This window comes from Dendrobium catenatum, unplaced genomic scaffold (genome assembly GCF_001605985.2).
Source record: "Dendrobium catenatum unplaced genomic scaffold, ASM160598v2 fragScaff_scaffold_862, whole genome shotgun sequence".
Lineage (NCBI taxonomy): Eukaryota > Viridiplantae > Streptophyta > Magnoliopsida > Asparagales > Orchidaceae > Dendrobium > Dendrobium catenatum.
This window is the reverse complement of record NW_021319324.1, coordinates 535714-549070: the sequence shown is the minus strand read 5'-3', so window position 1 is coordinate 549070 and position 13357 is coordinate 535714. Positions and strand designations below refer to the sequence as shown.

At 32.7% G+C, this 13357-nt stretch overlaps 1 protein-coding gene across 1 annotated transcript in view; it reads right to left on the bottom strand.

Annotated features, from left to right (window-relative positions):
* The window catches only part of LOC110105901 (NADP-specific glutamate dehydrogenase), a 101411-nt gene that overhangs the window by 49999 nt on the left and 38055 nt on the right, over positions 1–13357 (bottom strand). The window contains exons 5-9 of the mRNA XM_020835584.2: positions 9777–9863; positions 9645–9704; positions 9440–9526; positions 6974–7045; positions 6072–6127 (exon numbers count right to left, since the gene is read on the bottom strand). Of these exons, the coding sequence (XP_020691243.1) occupies positions 6072–6127; positions 6974–7045; positions 9440–9526; positions 9645–9704; positions 9777–9863 (362 nt within the window). The remainder of the gene's footprint in view (positions 1–6071; positions 6128–6973; positions 7046–9439; positions 9527–9644; positions 9705–9776; positions 9864–13357) is intronic.

Genomic DNA, 13357 nt, shown 5'->3' with positions numbered 1-13357 from the left:
TACACCTCATAATGAATTTAGAGCTAAACATCAGCTCATAATGAGCTACTTCTCCACTAGATATTAATGAGCTGGCACAACTAAAGTTTTAACTACTTAAGCTCAAACCGAAACAGCCAATGCCTTCATGAAACCAACAAACATCCAAAGGACAAATGGAAGATGAAAGGACAGATAACATAAAAGGAGAGGGGGAAGATGAAAAGACACAAGGTAAGAAAATACAAGAAAAACTCAACTTGTGTTGACCCCCCCTTGCATACATCACTGATGATATTCTTCTTGTTGATAAGACTAGAGAGGGAGTTGAAAGTAAACTTGAATTATGGAGGTCAACATAGAGACTAAAGGTTTTCGCTTGAGTAGATCTAAAACGGAATATTAAAGTGTAATTTTAGTATTAATAGACCTAGTGAGGGAATTGTGACTTTGGGCGATCAAGTCATTAATAAGAGTATGTGTTTTAGATATCTTGGATTTATTGTTCAGAGTGATGGTGAAATAGATGGGGATATTATCAGTAGAATTCAAGTTTGATGGTTGAAGTGGAGGAATGCATTAGGCTTGTGTGATAGAAAAGCACCCCTCAAACTTAAAGGAAAATCCTATAAGATGGTAGTGAGGCCTGCAATGCTTTATGGTGCTGAATGTTGACCATTAAAAGAGAAGCATAATACTAAGTTAAGTGTGGCAGAAATGAGGATACTCAGGTGGATGAGTGGCTTTACCCTTAGATATAGGATAATAAATGAGCATATACGTGAAAAGGTTGGAGTAACTCCAGTAGAAGATAAGATTAGAGAGAGTCACCTAAGATGGTTTGGTCACATAAAACGGCGGCCTTCCAATGACCCAATTAGGAGAGTAGAGGTATTAAATTTGACTTATGTTAAGAAAGGTAGAGGCAAACCTAAAAAACTTGGTTAGAAAATATTAGGAATGACCTTTCTTTATTAAATTTAAACGAGAATTTGACCTTTAATAGGACACAATGGAGAAAAAGGATTCATTTAGCTGACCGCACGTAGTGGGATAAAGGCTTGATGTTGTTGTTGTTGATGGTTTACTTCCTTCCCAACAAAGATCAAGTAATATCAAAGAATGGTAGGTCTAATTATATTGGATCTAATATCATAATAAAATGAGGATAAAGAAAATGACATAAACTATAATGTCAAAGTTGAAAGGTTAGAATAAAAAAATGCTCGAGTACAATAAGAAAAGATAATATAATGAATATTTAAACATAAAATTCATAAAATTGCAATTTTAATTGCTGTGCAATAGCCAAAGTTGGGTGTGATAGAAATGAGAATATTAAAATAAATATATGGAGATACAACACAAATATAGTGAGATATGATTATATTTATGGATGATAGCTATAACACATATTGACTAATGCTCTATTGTCTTTGATCTCTAAAATGGAGGTCTAAGGTTTGAATAATGGGAAAAAAAGGACTTATGCGGATATACAAAATGGATGGTAGACTAATAAGAAGAGCATACTAAATTAATTTTAAACAATTAGAAAGATAAATAGTACATCATATGTGGTACGGATTAAAATTGTGAGCAAAACTTGGGGCAGAATTGAATTAATGCCTCGTATAGCACCAAATATAAATGAATGGAAATGGTTTCATAGAGCAAACCCCAAATAGCTAGGATAAGCTAATGAAGAAAATGATGAATAATATTTTTATCAAAAAGAAAAAAGGATTAAAATGCTGCTAAAGATTTGAAAATAACCTATTCTTCTTTTAGTATAGTAGCAACTGTTGACAACATAACTATTACGATTTCATTATCACCATCCGAATTCAAGAAAGAGCGGCATTCAGCTACACATGAAATAGCCTAAGTACGGCTTCATTGACAATTTCAAGCATTTCTCATCAAAAAACTTTTTCCAAAAAAGTAGTTTTATACTCCTTGTGGATCAGCAAGTTATTTGGTAGAGATGGTGATTTTGGCTCAACTCCAATATTACAATCCCAGCATATGAAGAACACTACAGTAGAGTACAAAATTTTTATGCTAAATGAAAAGTGTCTAAGGAAATCAAGAATCAGGTCAAGCACACAAATATAATCAAAATGATAGCATATGATAAATATATTATGATCAACTATGATGTTGTTTACTCTTCGAACCTTCTAAAGCATTTAAATAAATTATGGAAGATATTCTGCAATTAGGAAAGCATATTGATTTCCAACTAGCACAAACTCTTGGCTGCATGATGTAGCAATTATTACAAAAAATATATAATTTGTACTTTTTATACTAATTTTGCTAAAATCAAGGGTAAACATTTTATATATAGGTAGCCCACAAAAATATTCACGGTTTTTCAGTCCTGCTATTTTGTTGAATAATCTTTCATGAAAATGTAAAATTTTACATAAGTATGTTCTCTTAGTTTCATTAACTAAAATCTAGAGGAGATGCTAAATTTTGATCTGCCTAAATTTACTCTTTAAAGTCATTACAATGGAAGTTTTATCCCTATTATATATATATAATCAGGTGGAAAAAAATTTCTTGCGAAGGAGGAATTTTATAAAGCACCAAGCAGCCATTCTTTAAGTGCAAATTCATGTGGCAAGGGAGTTATTTTCCTAGACTTTCTATCAAGTTTAAAATAATAGCTTAACAGCATAACTAGTAAAAGTCATTTACTGTATTTATTCAACAAAAGAATATGCGGAGAAAGTAAGAAGTGATACATTGACATGTTGCATCAATTCATTTGAAGCTTAATGGAATTGAAATGTGCACCAAGAGAATTAACATATGGCTAACTATTTTACTCATTTTTTAACCTACTTGAACTGAATATTTACTATTCAATTTAAATATAATTGTACATAAATTTGGTTTAAAAATTTTGAGAATATTCCTCGGCTGATAGATTCAAGACTTTTGTAAAGCGAAAGCACGTCTCTTGATTCCATTCAGTGCCCCCTCAGTGTTGCACTGGTAAATAGTTTAATAAATTACTTCTTGATATATCAAATTTCCTTCCATTTTTTAAATTTGCCATGTTATGTGATTATGTCCTTTTCAGAACTCATACAATTTGAGGTGATGAGCATTTGTCTTTCAAAAGAAACCTTTAATTTATCCCATATTGTATATTATTTCACAGACCAAATTTAATACATCTTTTATAATAATTCAACCACCATGTAATTTTTAACTAAGTGACACGTACCATAAGTGAGAATTTTGTGGAATGTCTTTATCAAAAGACAAATTTTCAAGAAATCATTTTTGAGAGACATTTGACAGAAGCTAAGCAGCAGTAGCATATAATTGTTTAAGTGACATAAATTGAATTTACATATATTTGATTTCAATTTTTTCTATATAAGGGTAAGTAGCTCTCTTTATCTTTACTTCTAATAAAAGAATGTAAGGGCTGAACTTTCTATTTTACATTGTCTTTTAAAGTTGGCACTCAAAAAAAAAAAGAGCTAAGAAAATTTCTATATAAGGGCATTTAAAGAATACTACAACAACAACAACATCATCAAGCCTTTATCCCACTACGTGGGGTCGGCAAGGGCATTTAAAGAATACTAATAAAAATATTTTTAAGAGCAATATTTAAGATCTCAAGATTTGGGTTGTTCATGAGGAAACTATGTTATGTGAGAAAAAGTATATAATAATATTAAAAAGGTTGCAAAATATATGCTTGAAGAATCAAAAGGAAACATTCCTAATAGTAAAAACAGGTGATGGTAGAATCAAAATGTACTAGAAAATGTCAAAAATAAGAAGTTTTTCTATAAAAATTATTTTAAATATAAAAGCTAAAAAAATTAGGAAAGATAAAGAGAGGCTTGCAGGGACTCTAAAATAGTAATATACAATGCAAAGAATTTAGTTTTAAATTATTTCTATAATATATTAGATGCTAAAAATGGCGACAAATGTATGTATAAATTAGTCAAGTAAAGAAATAGAAGTAATGATCTAATTCAAGTGAAGTACATTAAGCATGAAGATAAAAAAGTATTTTCTTAGAATAGAATATTTAACAAAGATGGATTAGATATTTCGATCAACTTTTCAATGAAGATTGTGAAAATATGATTAACTTTAGTAACCTTAGCTCCCTAAATCAAAATATAGATTTTTGTTTTTATCATCATATTAGCAAAATTAAAGGTTGAGAGGCTTTAAAGAAAATGAAGTGTGAAAAAGCAGTAGGACCTGATGATATTCCAACAGAGGTGTAGAAATGCTTATAAGATCAAGGAATTTATTGGCTTAATAAACATTTTAATATTATTTTGAAAACTACAAAAGATGTCAAATGAGTGGAGAGAGAGTGTGTTAGTTCCTACTTTTAAAAATAAATGAGATGCCAATAGTGTGCGAATTATAGAGGAATTAAGATGATGAGTCGTACATTAAAATTATGAGGGAGTAATTGAGCATAGATTACGACGTGATACTAGTTTGAATTCATGTCGGGTTGGTGTACTATGGAAGTTATGCATTTGTTAAGAGGTTCAATGTTGAAGTATAGAGAGAGTAAGGAGATCTACATGTGAAATTTATGAATTTAGAGAAATCATATGATAAAGTTTCAAGAGAAGTGCTTTGGAGAGTTCTAGAAAAGAAAGAAGTTAAGAATATTTATATTCAAGTCATTAAGGATACGTATACACAAGCTGTTACTTGTGTTCAAACACAAGGTGGTTTGACCAAATATTTTTCCTATTTCAATTGGATTACATTAGGGGTGAAAACGAGTCAAGTCAAGCTCGAGCCAGGGGGTGTTCGAGTCGAGCTCACATGCCAAATATCGAGCTCAATCTTGAGCTCGAACTCGAGTAGAGCTCAAAATCCGAGCTCGAGCTCGACTCATCTCATGTCGAGCAGCTCGTCGAGCTCAGTCCCAAGCTCCGCTGTCGAGCTTCATCCAGAGTAGGCTCATCATCGCATCTGCTGTCATCCTGAGGTCCGCCATCGTCGCGTCCGTTGTGAAGCTCCGTCATGCCGAGCTCCGCTGTCGAGATCCGTCATCCCTACCTTGTCATCGCGTCCACCGTCGAGATCGGTCATCACGAGCTTGTTCGACATTGTCCCGAGGCTCCACCGTCTAGATCCATCGTCACGAGCTCATCATCACGTCCGCCGTTGAGATCCATCATCCCAAGCTCGTCCGTCGTTTTGGTTTTCCCACCTGACCTTCGATCCGTCCTCCCGCATACAGCAACCGATATTTCATTTTCTCGCCCAGTCACCTCCACAGGCTTCTTGTCGAGCCGATGAGTCAAGTATGAGGCATGTAACGAGCTTGATAAGCCATTAAGCTCGAAATCGTGTTCGATCTCGACTCACGAGCTCGATCAACTTGACTCATTGAGCCTGTTACCGAGTCATGTCCGAGCCGTCCCGCGAGTCAGCTTGACTCGGTTGCACCCCTAGATTACATCCAAGATCAACTTTATGGCCATGTCATTTTGCTTTAGTCATGAATGTTCTTACTAGATATTTGCAATATGATGTACCCTAGTGTATGTTTTTTGATAATAATATTCTACTCGTTGATAAGATTAGAGAGAGTCATCTTAGATGGCTTCGTCACATAAAGCGTCAAATTTCCAATGACCCAATTATGAAAGTGAATGTACTAGATCTAACTTATGTTAAGAAAGGTAAAGGTAGACCTAAAAATACTTGGTTAGAAAGTACTAGAAATAACATTTTTTATTAGATTTAAATGAGACTTTTATTATTATTTCAAGTACACATGAAATACTTCAAACAATATATAAGCAAGATGTCCAAACACTAATTTCATTTACTCTTTTATAATGGAAATGCGGATCCTTAACAACTATCTAGCTAAATTTTCTCATTCAGACGGCATTGCTTGCTAGTTTTACACATTATCTAGACTGATGATATGAAATGGTAACCAGTCCTACAGTAACAGCGGGGAAAATACTGCAGTTAAAATCCTCATATATGGGTTTATTGTATGGTCTTGCATGTTTCTTAACAATCTAAAATGTCATGTATAACCTATGAGATTAGAAGACCTTAATCCTTTAAGCTCCTTGTTCATATCTGCAAGTATAAGCCGTGCAAAGAAAACCTGCAAAGAGAATAAGCATTTTGAGCACGGGACCGAGCCTGAGAACTAATAAAAGCAGCAGAAAATCTAAAATTAATTTCTGCATCTGCATAATATGCAACAATTCCATGGTGATGGTCCTCTCATATTTTGTATATTTAAGAATTTTCAAAATAAGAATTTTAGAAGACATGGAAAGCATGTCATTCAAAAAATTTAAAATTTGAAATCCTTGGATGCTTTCCATCTCTTAGTAAAATTTTTAATTTCCAAATTAGGATATAAAACAATTTAAAAATGGAGTCAAAGAATATTAGTCACTCAAGATGTGCTGAAACTGTCTTTTTAAAACATTTTTAAAAGTGTTGCATTGAAATTTGAAAATATCATTACTATAGAAATTTTACTTATTTTTTCCTCAGTTGAAAATTTAAAATTTTAATATCAAAAGCATCACTTAAACATATTGCATTTAAGAATAAATTTTTAATATTTCATCTAGATTTAAAGAGCAATTTTAAATTTAATTATGTTATAAAATTATTAAACAATTTATTTAGAAGAAAAAATAGAAACAAACAGACATAAAAATGAAACATAAAATTTTATGCAGTATGCATTGCATGTGAATAAGATCTACAGCGAGATCAACTGTAAGAGTAATGCATTGTATGTGAATAAGATCTGCACGAAAATCAACAATAAGAGGAACGTGAATTTCCGATTGAATTGTTGCTTCACAACAGGACTAAATCAATATATATTTATCATCATCAAAATATCTCTTATTGGCCCCTATATAACTGATTTCTTTCTTGTATACATGTGGATAAATATATATCTATGAAGAGAAGCATAATAAGATACCAATCCATATCCTGTAGCTTCAGTTCGGAGGCTAGAACCTGACCAGAAAATCTTTGGTCCTGTAAAATTTCCCTGCATAAGCATAACAGCGAAAACTAAAGATGATAAAGACAAGAATTACTTAAAACCATATGAACTAAACCATTTGGATAACAAAATTCTTAAAAGTATGGATAACACCCCAGGTAAAAAACGTAAATCTCAGGAAGTTCTGGTATGAATATACAAGATATTTAAGTCACCATAAGCACCACTATAAGGATTAATAATTCACATAAAACGACAAGCTATGATCATCTAAAACGATATTATAGATGTGAACAATAACAAAAATCCCTTCACTAAAGTACTAAGAACAATTTAAAATATCATTTATTAACACAAATATATACATATAAAGTAACAATATTTCAAAATATCAAAAATTAATTGAAAATTGAATCGATTATGACTCAAATAAAGCTCAGAACAAAACTTTAACTAAAGTATCATACATGACTCGAATCAAAGCCAAATTGAGAAAACCTAAACTATGCCTAGTTCAACTAAAGATTAGACTGAACACCTTGAACAAATGTTGAAATGAGGTCAACTTGAGATCATATCTTTCTCAAACCCTATTCTTGAATTATATAACCATGCATCTTGATTTTTGTTTCTAGGTGCTTCCATGCAACATTCACCAAAAGATAAAATTAGGTTGATTACATAAATACAAATAAATTTTAAGAAAAAATTGTACCCCATATCCTGTATTTTAAATTTCTACATAAGAGCAAATATTTTTTAACTTTTGAAAATCTGTCACCGTGTTACGCCATTTAAGGATCCTGATAATGCAGGTCTCTCTCCCAAGACTCGTCTCATATTTCATATTTTGTAATGATTTTTAAAAATCATTTTTTCAGTTTCTTTTAAAATATACATATATTAACAAACGTTCGCAGACTCTCCGATGAATTTTGCCACTTGCTATGATAAATCTCTCTTTTCACGCATGTCAATTTATTTTCCTGTAGTGCGGCAGCTCGAGCAATGAAAGGGGACCTCCTACAATTTGGGATTCCAGATACAACGGTACAGTCCACTTTGCAAAACGATGGATGTTTGACTACTTTTTTGTTTTATGCTAGCAAGACATTTTGAATTAATTTTTCACAAAATTGCACCCGTTTTTTGCTGTTGTCATTGAATTCAACGCGAGTAGGTTAACAGATGCTGATAATCATATACATTTAGAATTCTATGAACCAAACTATCAAAGTTGACCATATGCATTTGATACTCTAATGCCAAAGCCAAATCTGTATGATATAAGTAGATCACAAAACACTTGCTACAACGATAAATTGCTATCAAACCTAAAATAAGTAAACTTTCAAATGACATCTCAATATATTATTTTAAACATACAATCCAAATCTCACAACTAACTTCCAAAAATAAAATGTGACGCATTTATGTACATATCTACCACTTAATTTTCATAGGAACTTCAGGAAGCTATCCAACATTAGATTCTTATCCTACCATGACCACATCTCCATGTAGCATATAAAATGGTAAACTTTCTCATTAATATAGCACACACAACCTTAGAATGACAAGCTCTATCTTCTTTTTTTTTTTTTAAATTAGGAAGCTATCCAACATTAGATTCTCATACTAACATGACCACATCTCCATGTAGCTTATAAAATGGTAGTCTTCCTCATTAATATAATACGCAAAACCTTAGAATAATAAGCTCTATCTATTAGATTAAAAGCAACCAAACTGGGGGGAGAATGGTTGAATACAGATTACCTATGATCACAAAAAGGCCAATTAAGCTATCTGCATTAACCTGTTTACATCAGTCAGGCAAGCATTATGCCTTCTGAAAAAGCATTAATTATGCTAGTCATCTATATTTCAGAATCTGTAGCAAGAAAATTTTGTTTGCTTAAAAACCAATGCTAATAAAGCTATGATAATCAGGATATAGGTTCTTAACTTCGAAGAAATATGTTATTATCTAGTTTAGGTTTATTATAACTAGATTTTGGATATCTTCAGGTTGGTAATGAATATGATCGGCAGTGCTACCATCTTGATATTTTCTTTAAGACAATCCAATTCTTCATCAAGGTCTCAAAGGGGAAAAAAGATCTAGTTTATTGAGTTTCATTGTGAAAGAAGGAAGCTGGTAACTATTAGCTCTAGCACAGTGAAGAGGATTAACAGACTCAGAGAACAAAAAGCAAAATAAAATACTTATTATTAAATAATTTCAAGAGACTGCATAATATTGATGTTTATTTATATGCAAGAGTGGAATTCACAATAAAGCAAAAAAATGGGATTGAACCATCATCATAGTAAATTAATAAAAGAATATAAGTATAGCGCACACAGTAAAGGGAGCCTCAATAAAAAAATATTATTTTTAGTCTGCATTACGGCATTTTAACAGGGTCAAAATACCTGAAAATTGCCAGCAAGACGTCTATACCGCCCAAAGAGGTATCCCATTTCCCTAGGACCGACCCCCATATCTTCCGCAGGAAGATCCTAACCATAAAAAAGAAACCATATTTATAGATTTAAGCCATAGCTTGATAGTTATAGTGAAATTTTTTTATCTACTGAGGAAAAGAGCCAAGAAAATTTTCAGTGATTTAATAGTTACCTGATCCGGTCCTAGGTACCGATATAACTCATCCATAAAGCTTTGACAAAAGCGCATTATCTACGACATGAATAAGAATTATATTGTAGAAGATGGTCTTATTCAATATGCATTAACTGGTAAAGTACATACCTCATTCTCACTTCTTCCTTTTGGGTCAAAATCACTCCCACCCCCAGCCCCTCCAAGCTTGTATGGTGACAAGGCATTCTTCATGGTCTACAAAAGAGATAAGTTCATAAACAACAAATTTCACGAAGTAAAACAAATGCTCCTACTGTATTGAACAGCAAAAGAAGCAGAAATGCGATTTAATGTCAAATGCTTAGGTTTTGCTTGTGCAGACTTCAACAATATTCAATCCTGTAACAGTATTTCGTTTCTGTTCTAGATTAGTCAATTGTTCTTTGAACAACTAAAAACCAGTTACTTAGGTTTGCCCCAATCTTCCTAGTCCTTTCCCACTTTTTTTGGCTTTCCGCTGAAGATGTGCTTCTTCGGCTTATAATATACACTCAAACCGTCTCAATCTAACCTTTTTAATGATAAAATAAAAAAATGTTGATCCCTACTTATGTCAGAGTTGTCTTGAACTCTGTATTTCAAATTTTATTACACATTCATCTTAACCCTGTCCTATTTAATATCAACTTTATTCTTCTACCATTTGTATCATTCAAAAGTCAGATTTAGTTTTTGCTCAATCATCATGATACTGGGCTTATTTAGCAGAAACAACCCTACTGGCAAAGCCTCGCAATTTAAACAACCCAGTTTACTTGCACTTCTCATGTACCCATATTTATTGCCATGTTTTCCCATCAACAAATTCATCAATGGAAGGCCATTTATCATAAAATTAAATATAAAAAAAAAGTTTCACTGCCTTCAATTGGATTACTCTAGATACTTTTAAAAGTCACACCCAGCATAAAAGTAAAGTAGGACAAGCGAGGAGGCATCTTATTAAATCAATTTGAAATGTCTATTATCATAACAATTAATTGTACTTACAATGGGCGATAGTTATACATGATTATGGGGAAATATTTTAATTGTAAAAACTTACTTTAGAACCACATCAGTCAGCCCAAATTAAATATTTACAAGAAATAATCAAATATTTGATTGGATTCTATAAATTTGAGTAGAATCATTTATTCTCAAATAAGGGGAGATTTTGAGGGACTGTCATTATATGAACAGAATTTTACAGAATAATTTTGATATAATTCCGAGAGGGTTTTCCTCCTTTCCTACAACACTTTTGGTACTCTTTATACCCCCATTGATTCAATAAAAAACATGATCTCTAGCAAAAAATTGTCTGCAAGTAATTAATGCCGCCAGCTTTGGATTGATTTGCAAATCAACCACAGTCAAAGTTTGTGAGCCATAACATATCATTTTCTCTCTTGTTTCTAGTTCTCCTATATCTCTGAAACCTTCTCAAAGTCTTACATCACGTAAACCCTCACAAAAATCAAGTCATAGTACTACGAAATCCTAATTCTTTCTGCCCACCTCTGGTGACCCGTTCAGATAAAATAAATCATAACTTCCTATATACAATTCCAATTGATCTAAAATCACTGTCAATAGTTAGCTAACATCTCAAACCTCTAATTTTGAGATTCTCACCCTTTTCCATAAATTAAAAATAAAAATAACTATCCACTGCAAAAAAGATTCAACCAAAAAAACACCCCTAAACTAAACACTAGTCACTACCCTCCATAGCCTTGCACAACCATAAAGCCTCCACCACCACTTCAACAAACCTTGAAACCTCGTAGCAGCCTTCCCATCAATAATGCTATTGTCAAGTACAGGAACGCAACAACACATCAAAGCACATACCCATCTCCTTGCCTTAAGAGCAAGGATTTCATGATTTGATAATGTGACCACCAACCAACCAGAGAAAATTTCTAGATATCAACATCCATATACATATATCAATTTTGGTGTAACGAGCATTGGTCTCCCTTATACTGTACTACCTCCTTACCCATAGCTTTCTCAACAACACTGCCTTCACTTAATGCAAAAATGGATGACAAAAACATTACTACCAAAATGCTTGTGGGTTTGACAATAAGCTGGAAATCCAATGAAAAATGTGTTCATCGAAGCAGGGGTATCTCTTCATTTCTTTCTTTTAATAGTCTCACTCACCACTATTTAGCTTAATTGAACAATATTAAGATAATGTTCATAAAATTTCGAATAAAGTGATCATAACCATAAATATTAAGTCTTATCAATTAGAATACTCACCCACAAAGTGTAGGCTTTCACATAACAATAGGAAGCACTCAAGAGTCAAACAATCAACTTTGATATACGGGTCCAAACTGATCCATAGATCAGTACATAGATAGTTTTCACACCTATTTAGTATCAAAACATCGTCTTAAAGAGAAAAAACAAAAGACGTGTTCGTTTTAGATAAACAATGCAAACAAGTACTAATAAAATCATTTGTTTGAACCATTCCACAAGCGGAAAGCCAGTGCATCAACTCATGTTCACTCAAAGGGTTCCTCCTAGGAAAAGGTCTCTCAATAAAAAAAAGAATAAAAGGATGCTTTCTAATTTCGATTTCTATCTAGAGGCTAATTATATTTACAATAGACATGGATGGCCATGTCATTGTGAATCCTTGCAGCTAATTTCCACAATAATCTCTCTCCAATTCCAGTTTAGTTATGCTGGCCTGATTAGGTTTACCTTTGCTGATGCTATTGTTGGCTCAAAAAAAACGAGGCGTTGGCATGAATCCCGATTTGCAGACATGATTACATTCCCCTCAAGTAAGATTCTAATTAATCAGATTTCCCCTGAGAGTAGTGTCAGGGTTTAATTAGATCTAGATCGTTACTTCTCATAAGCTCAAACACTCATAGTTAATTACCCTCTTAACATAGTAAGAGAGAACTCTCGATTAAGGATGAATAAATTTTAAATGTTTGTCTCAATTATGAGGAAAATGAAGATAAACCCGATCAAGATCCCCTGGTTCCGTCGTCCCAACTATATCGTAGGTTTCAGTCTACCAATACTAATAATAATTGACCGTAGTATCAAGAGAATCTAATTAATAGTCATGGGTTACCTCCGCTCAGGGATCCCGAGTTAACTAATGTGGTTAGATGTAAATTTCAATTTTATTAAGGCTTTGGGGTTTACATCTATTAGAATACCCAAAATTTAATTTGGATTGGGATTTATAACTTTGTTTAGAATTTACCCATAAGTTTGAATTGAAATGGATCTTACGACTTTTATTAGAAGTAGCCCGGATATTTGAATTTGGGTCAAGACTTATGACTTTAATTGAAAGTAGCTCGTAAATCGGGCCTTACAGCTTCTATTAGAAGTAGCTCATTAATGGGTCTTACAATCTAGCCTTATAGACTAAACTGTTTGTTAAATTTGAATTTGATAATTTGGGCTTTAGGGTTATTGCAATTTATTTACCAAATTTCTTAAAATATGGGTCTTACACTTTACTTAGAAGTTGTTCGGTAACAGGTCTTACAATCTAGCTCTATAGACAAAGCTGTCCAATTGTTTTGGTTAACAGGTCTTAGACTCCCTTATAATTTGTCTGTAGCTTTAATTTGGAGTAAAACTTAAGCTCTTTTTAAGAGTTTCTCGGTAACAGGTCTTACAACCTAGCTCTACAGCAAGGTTACCTGAGGGTTCAA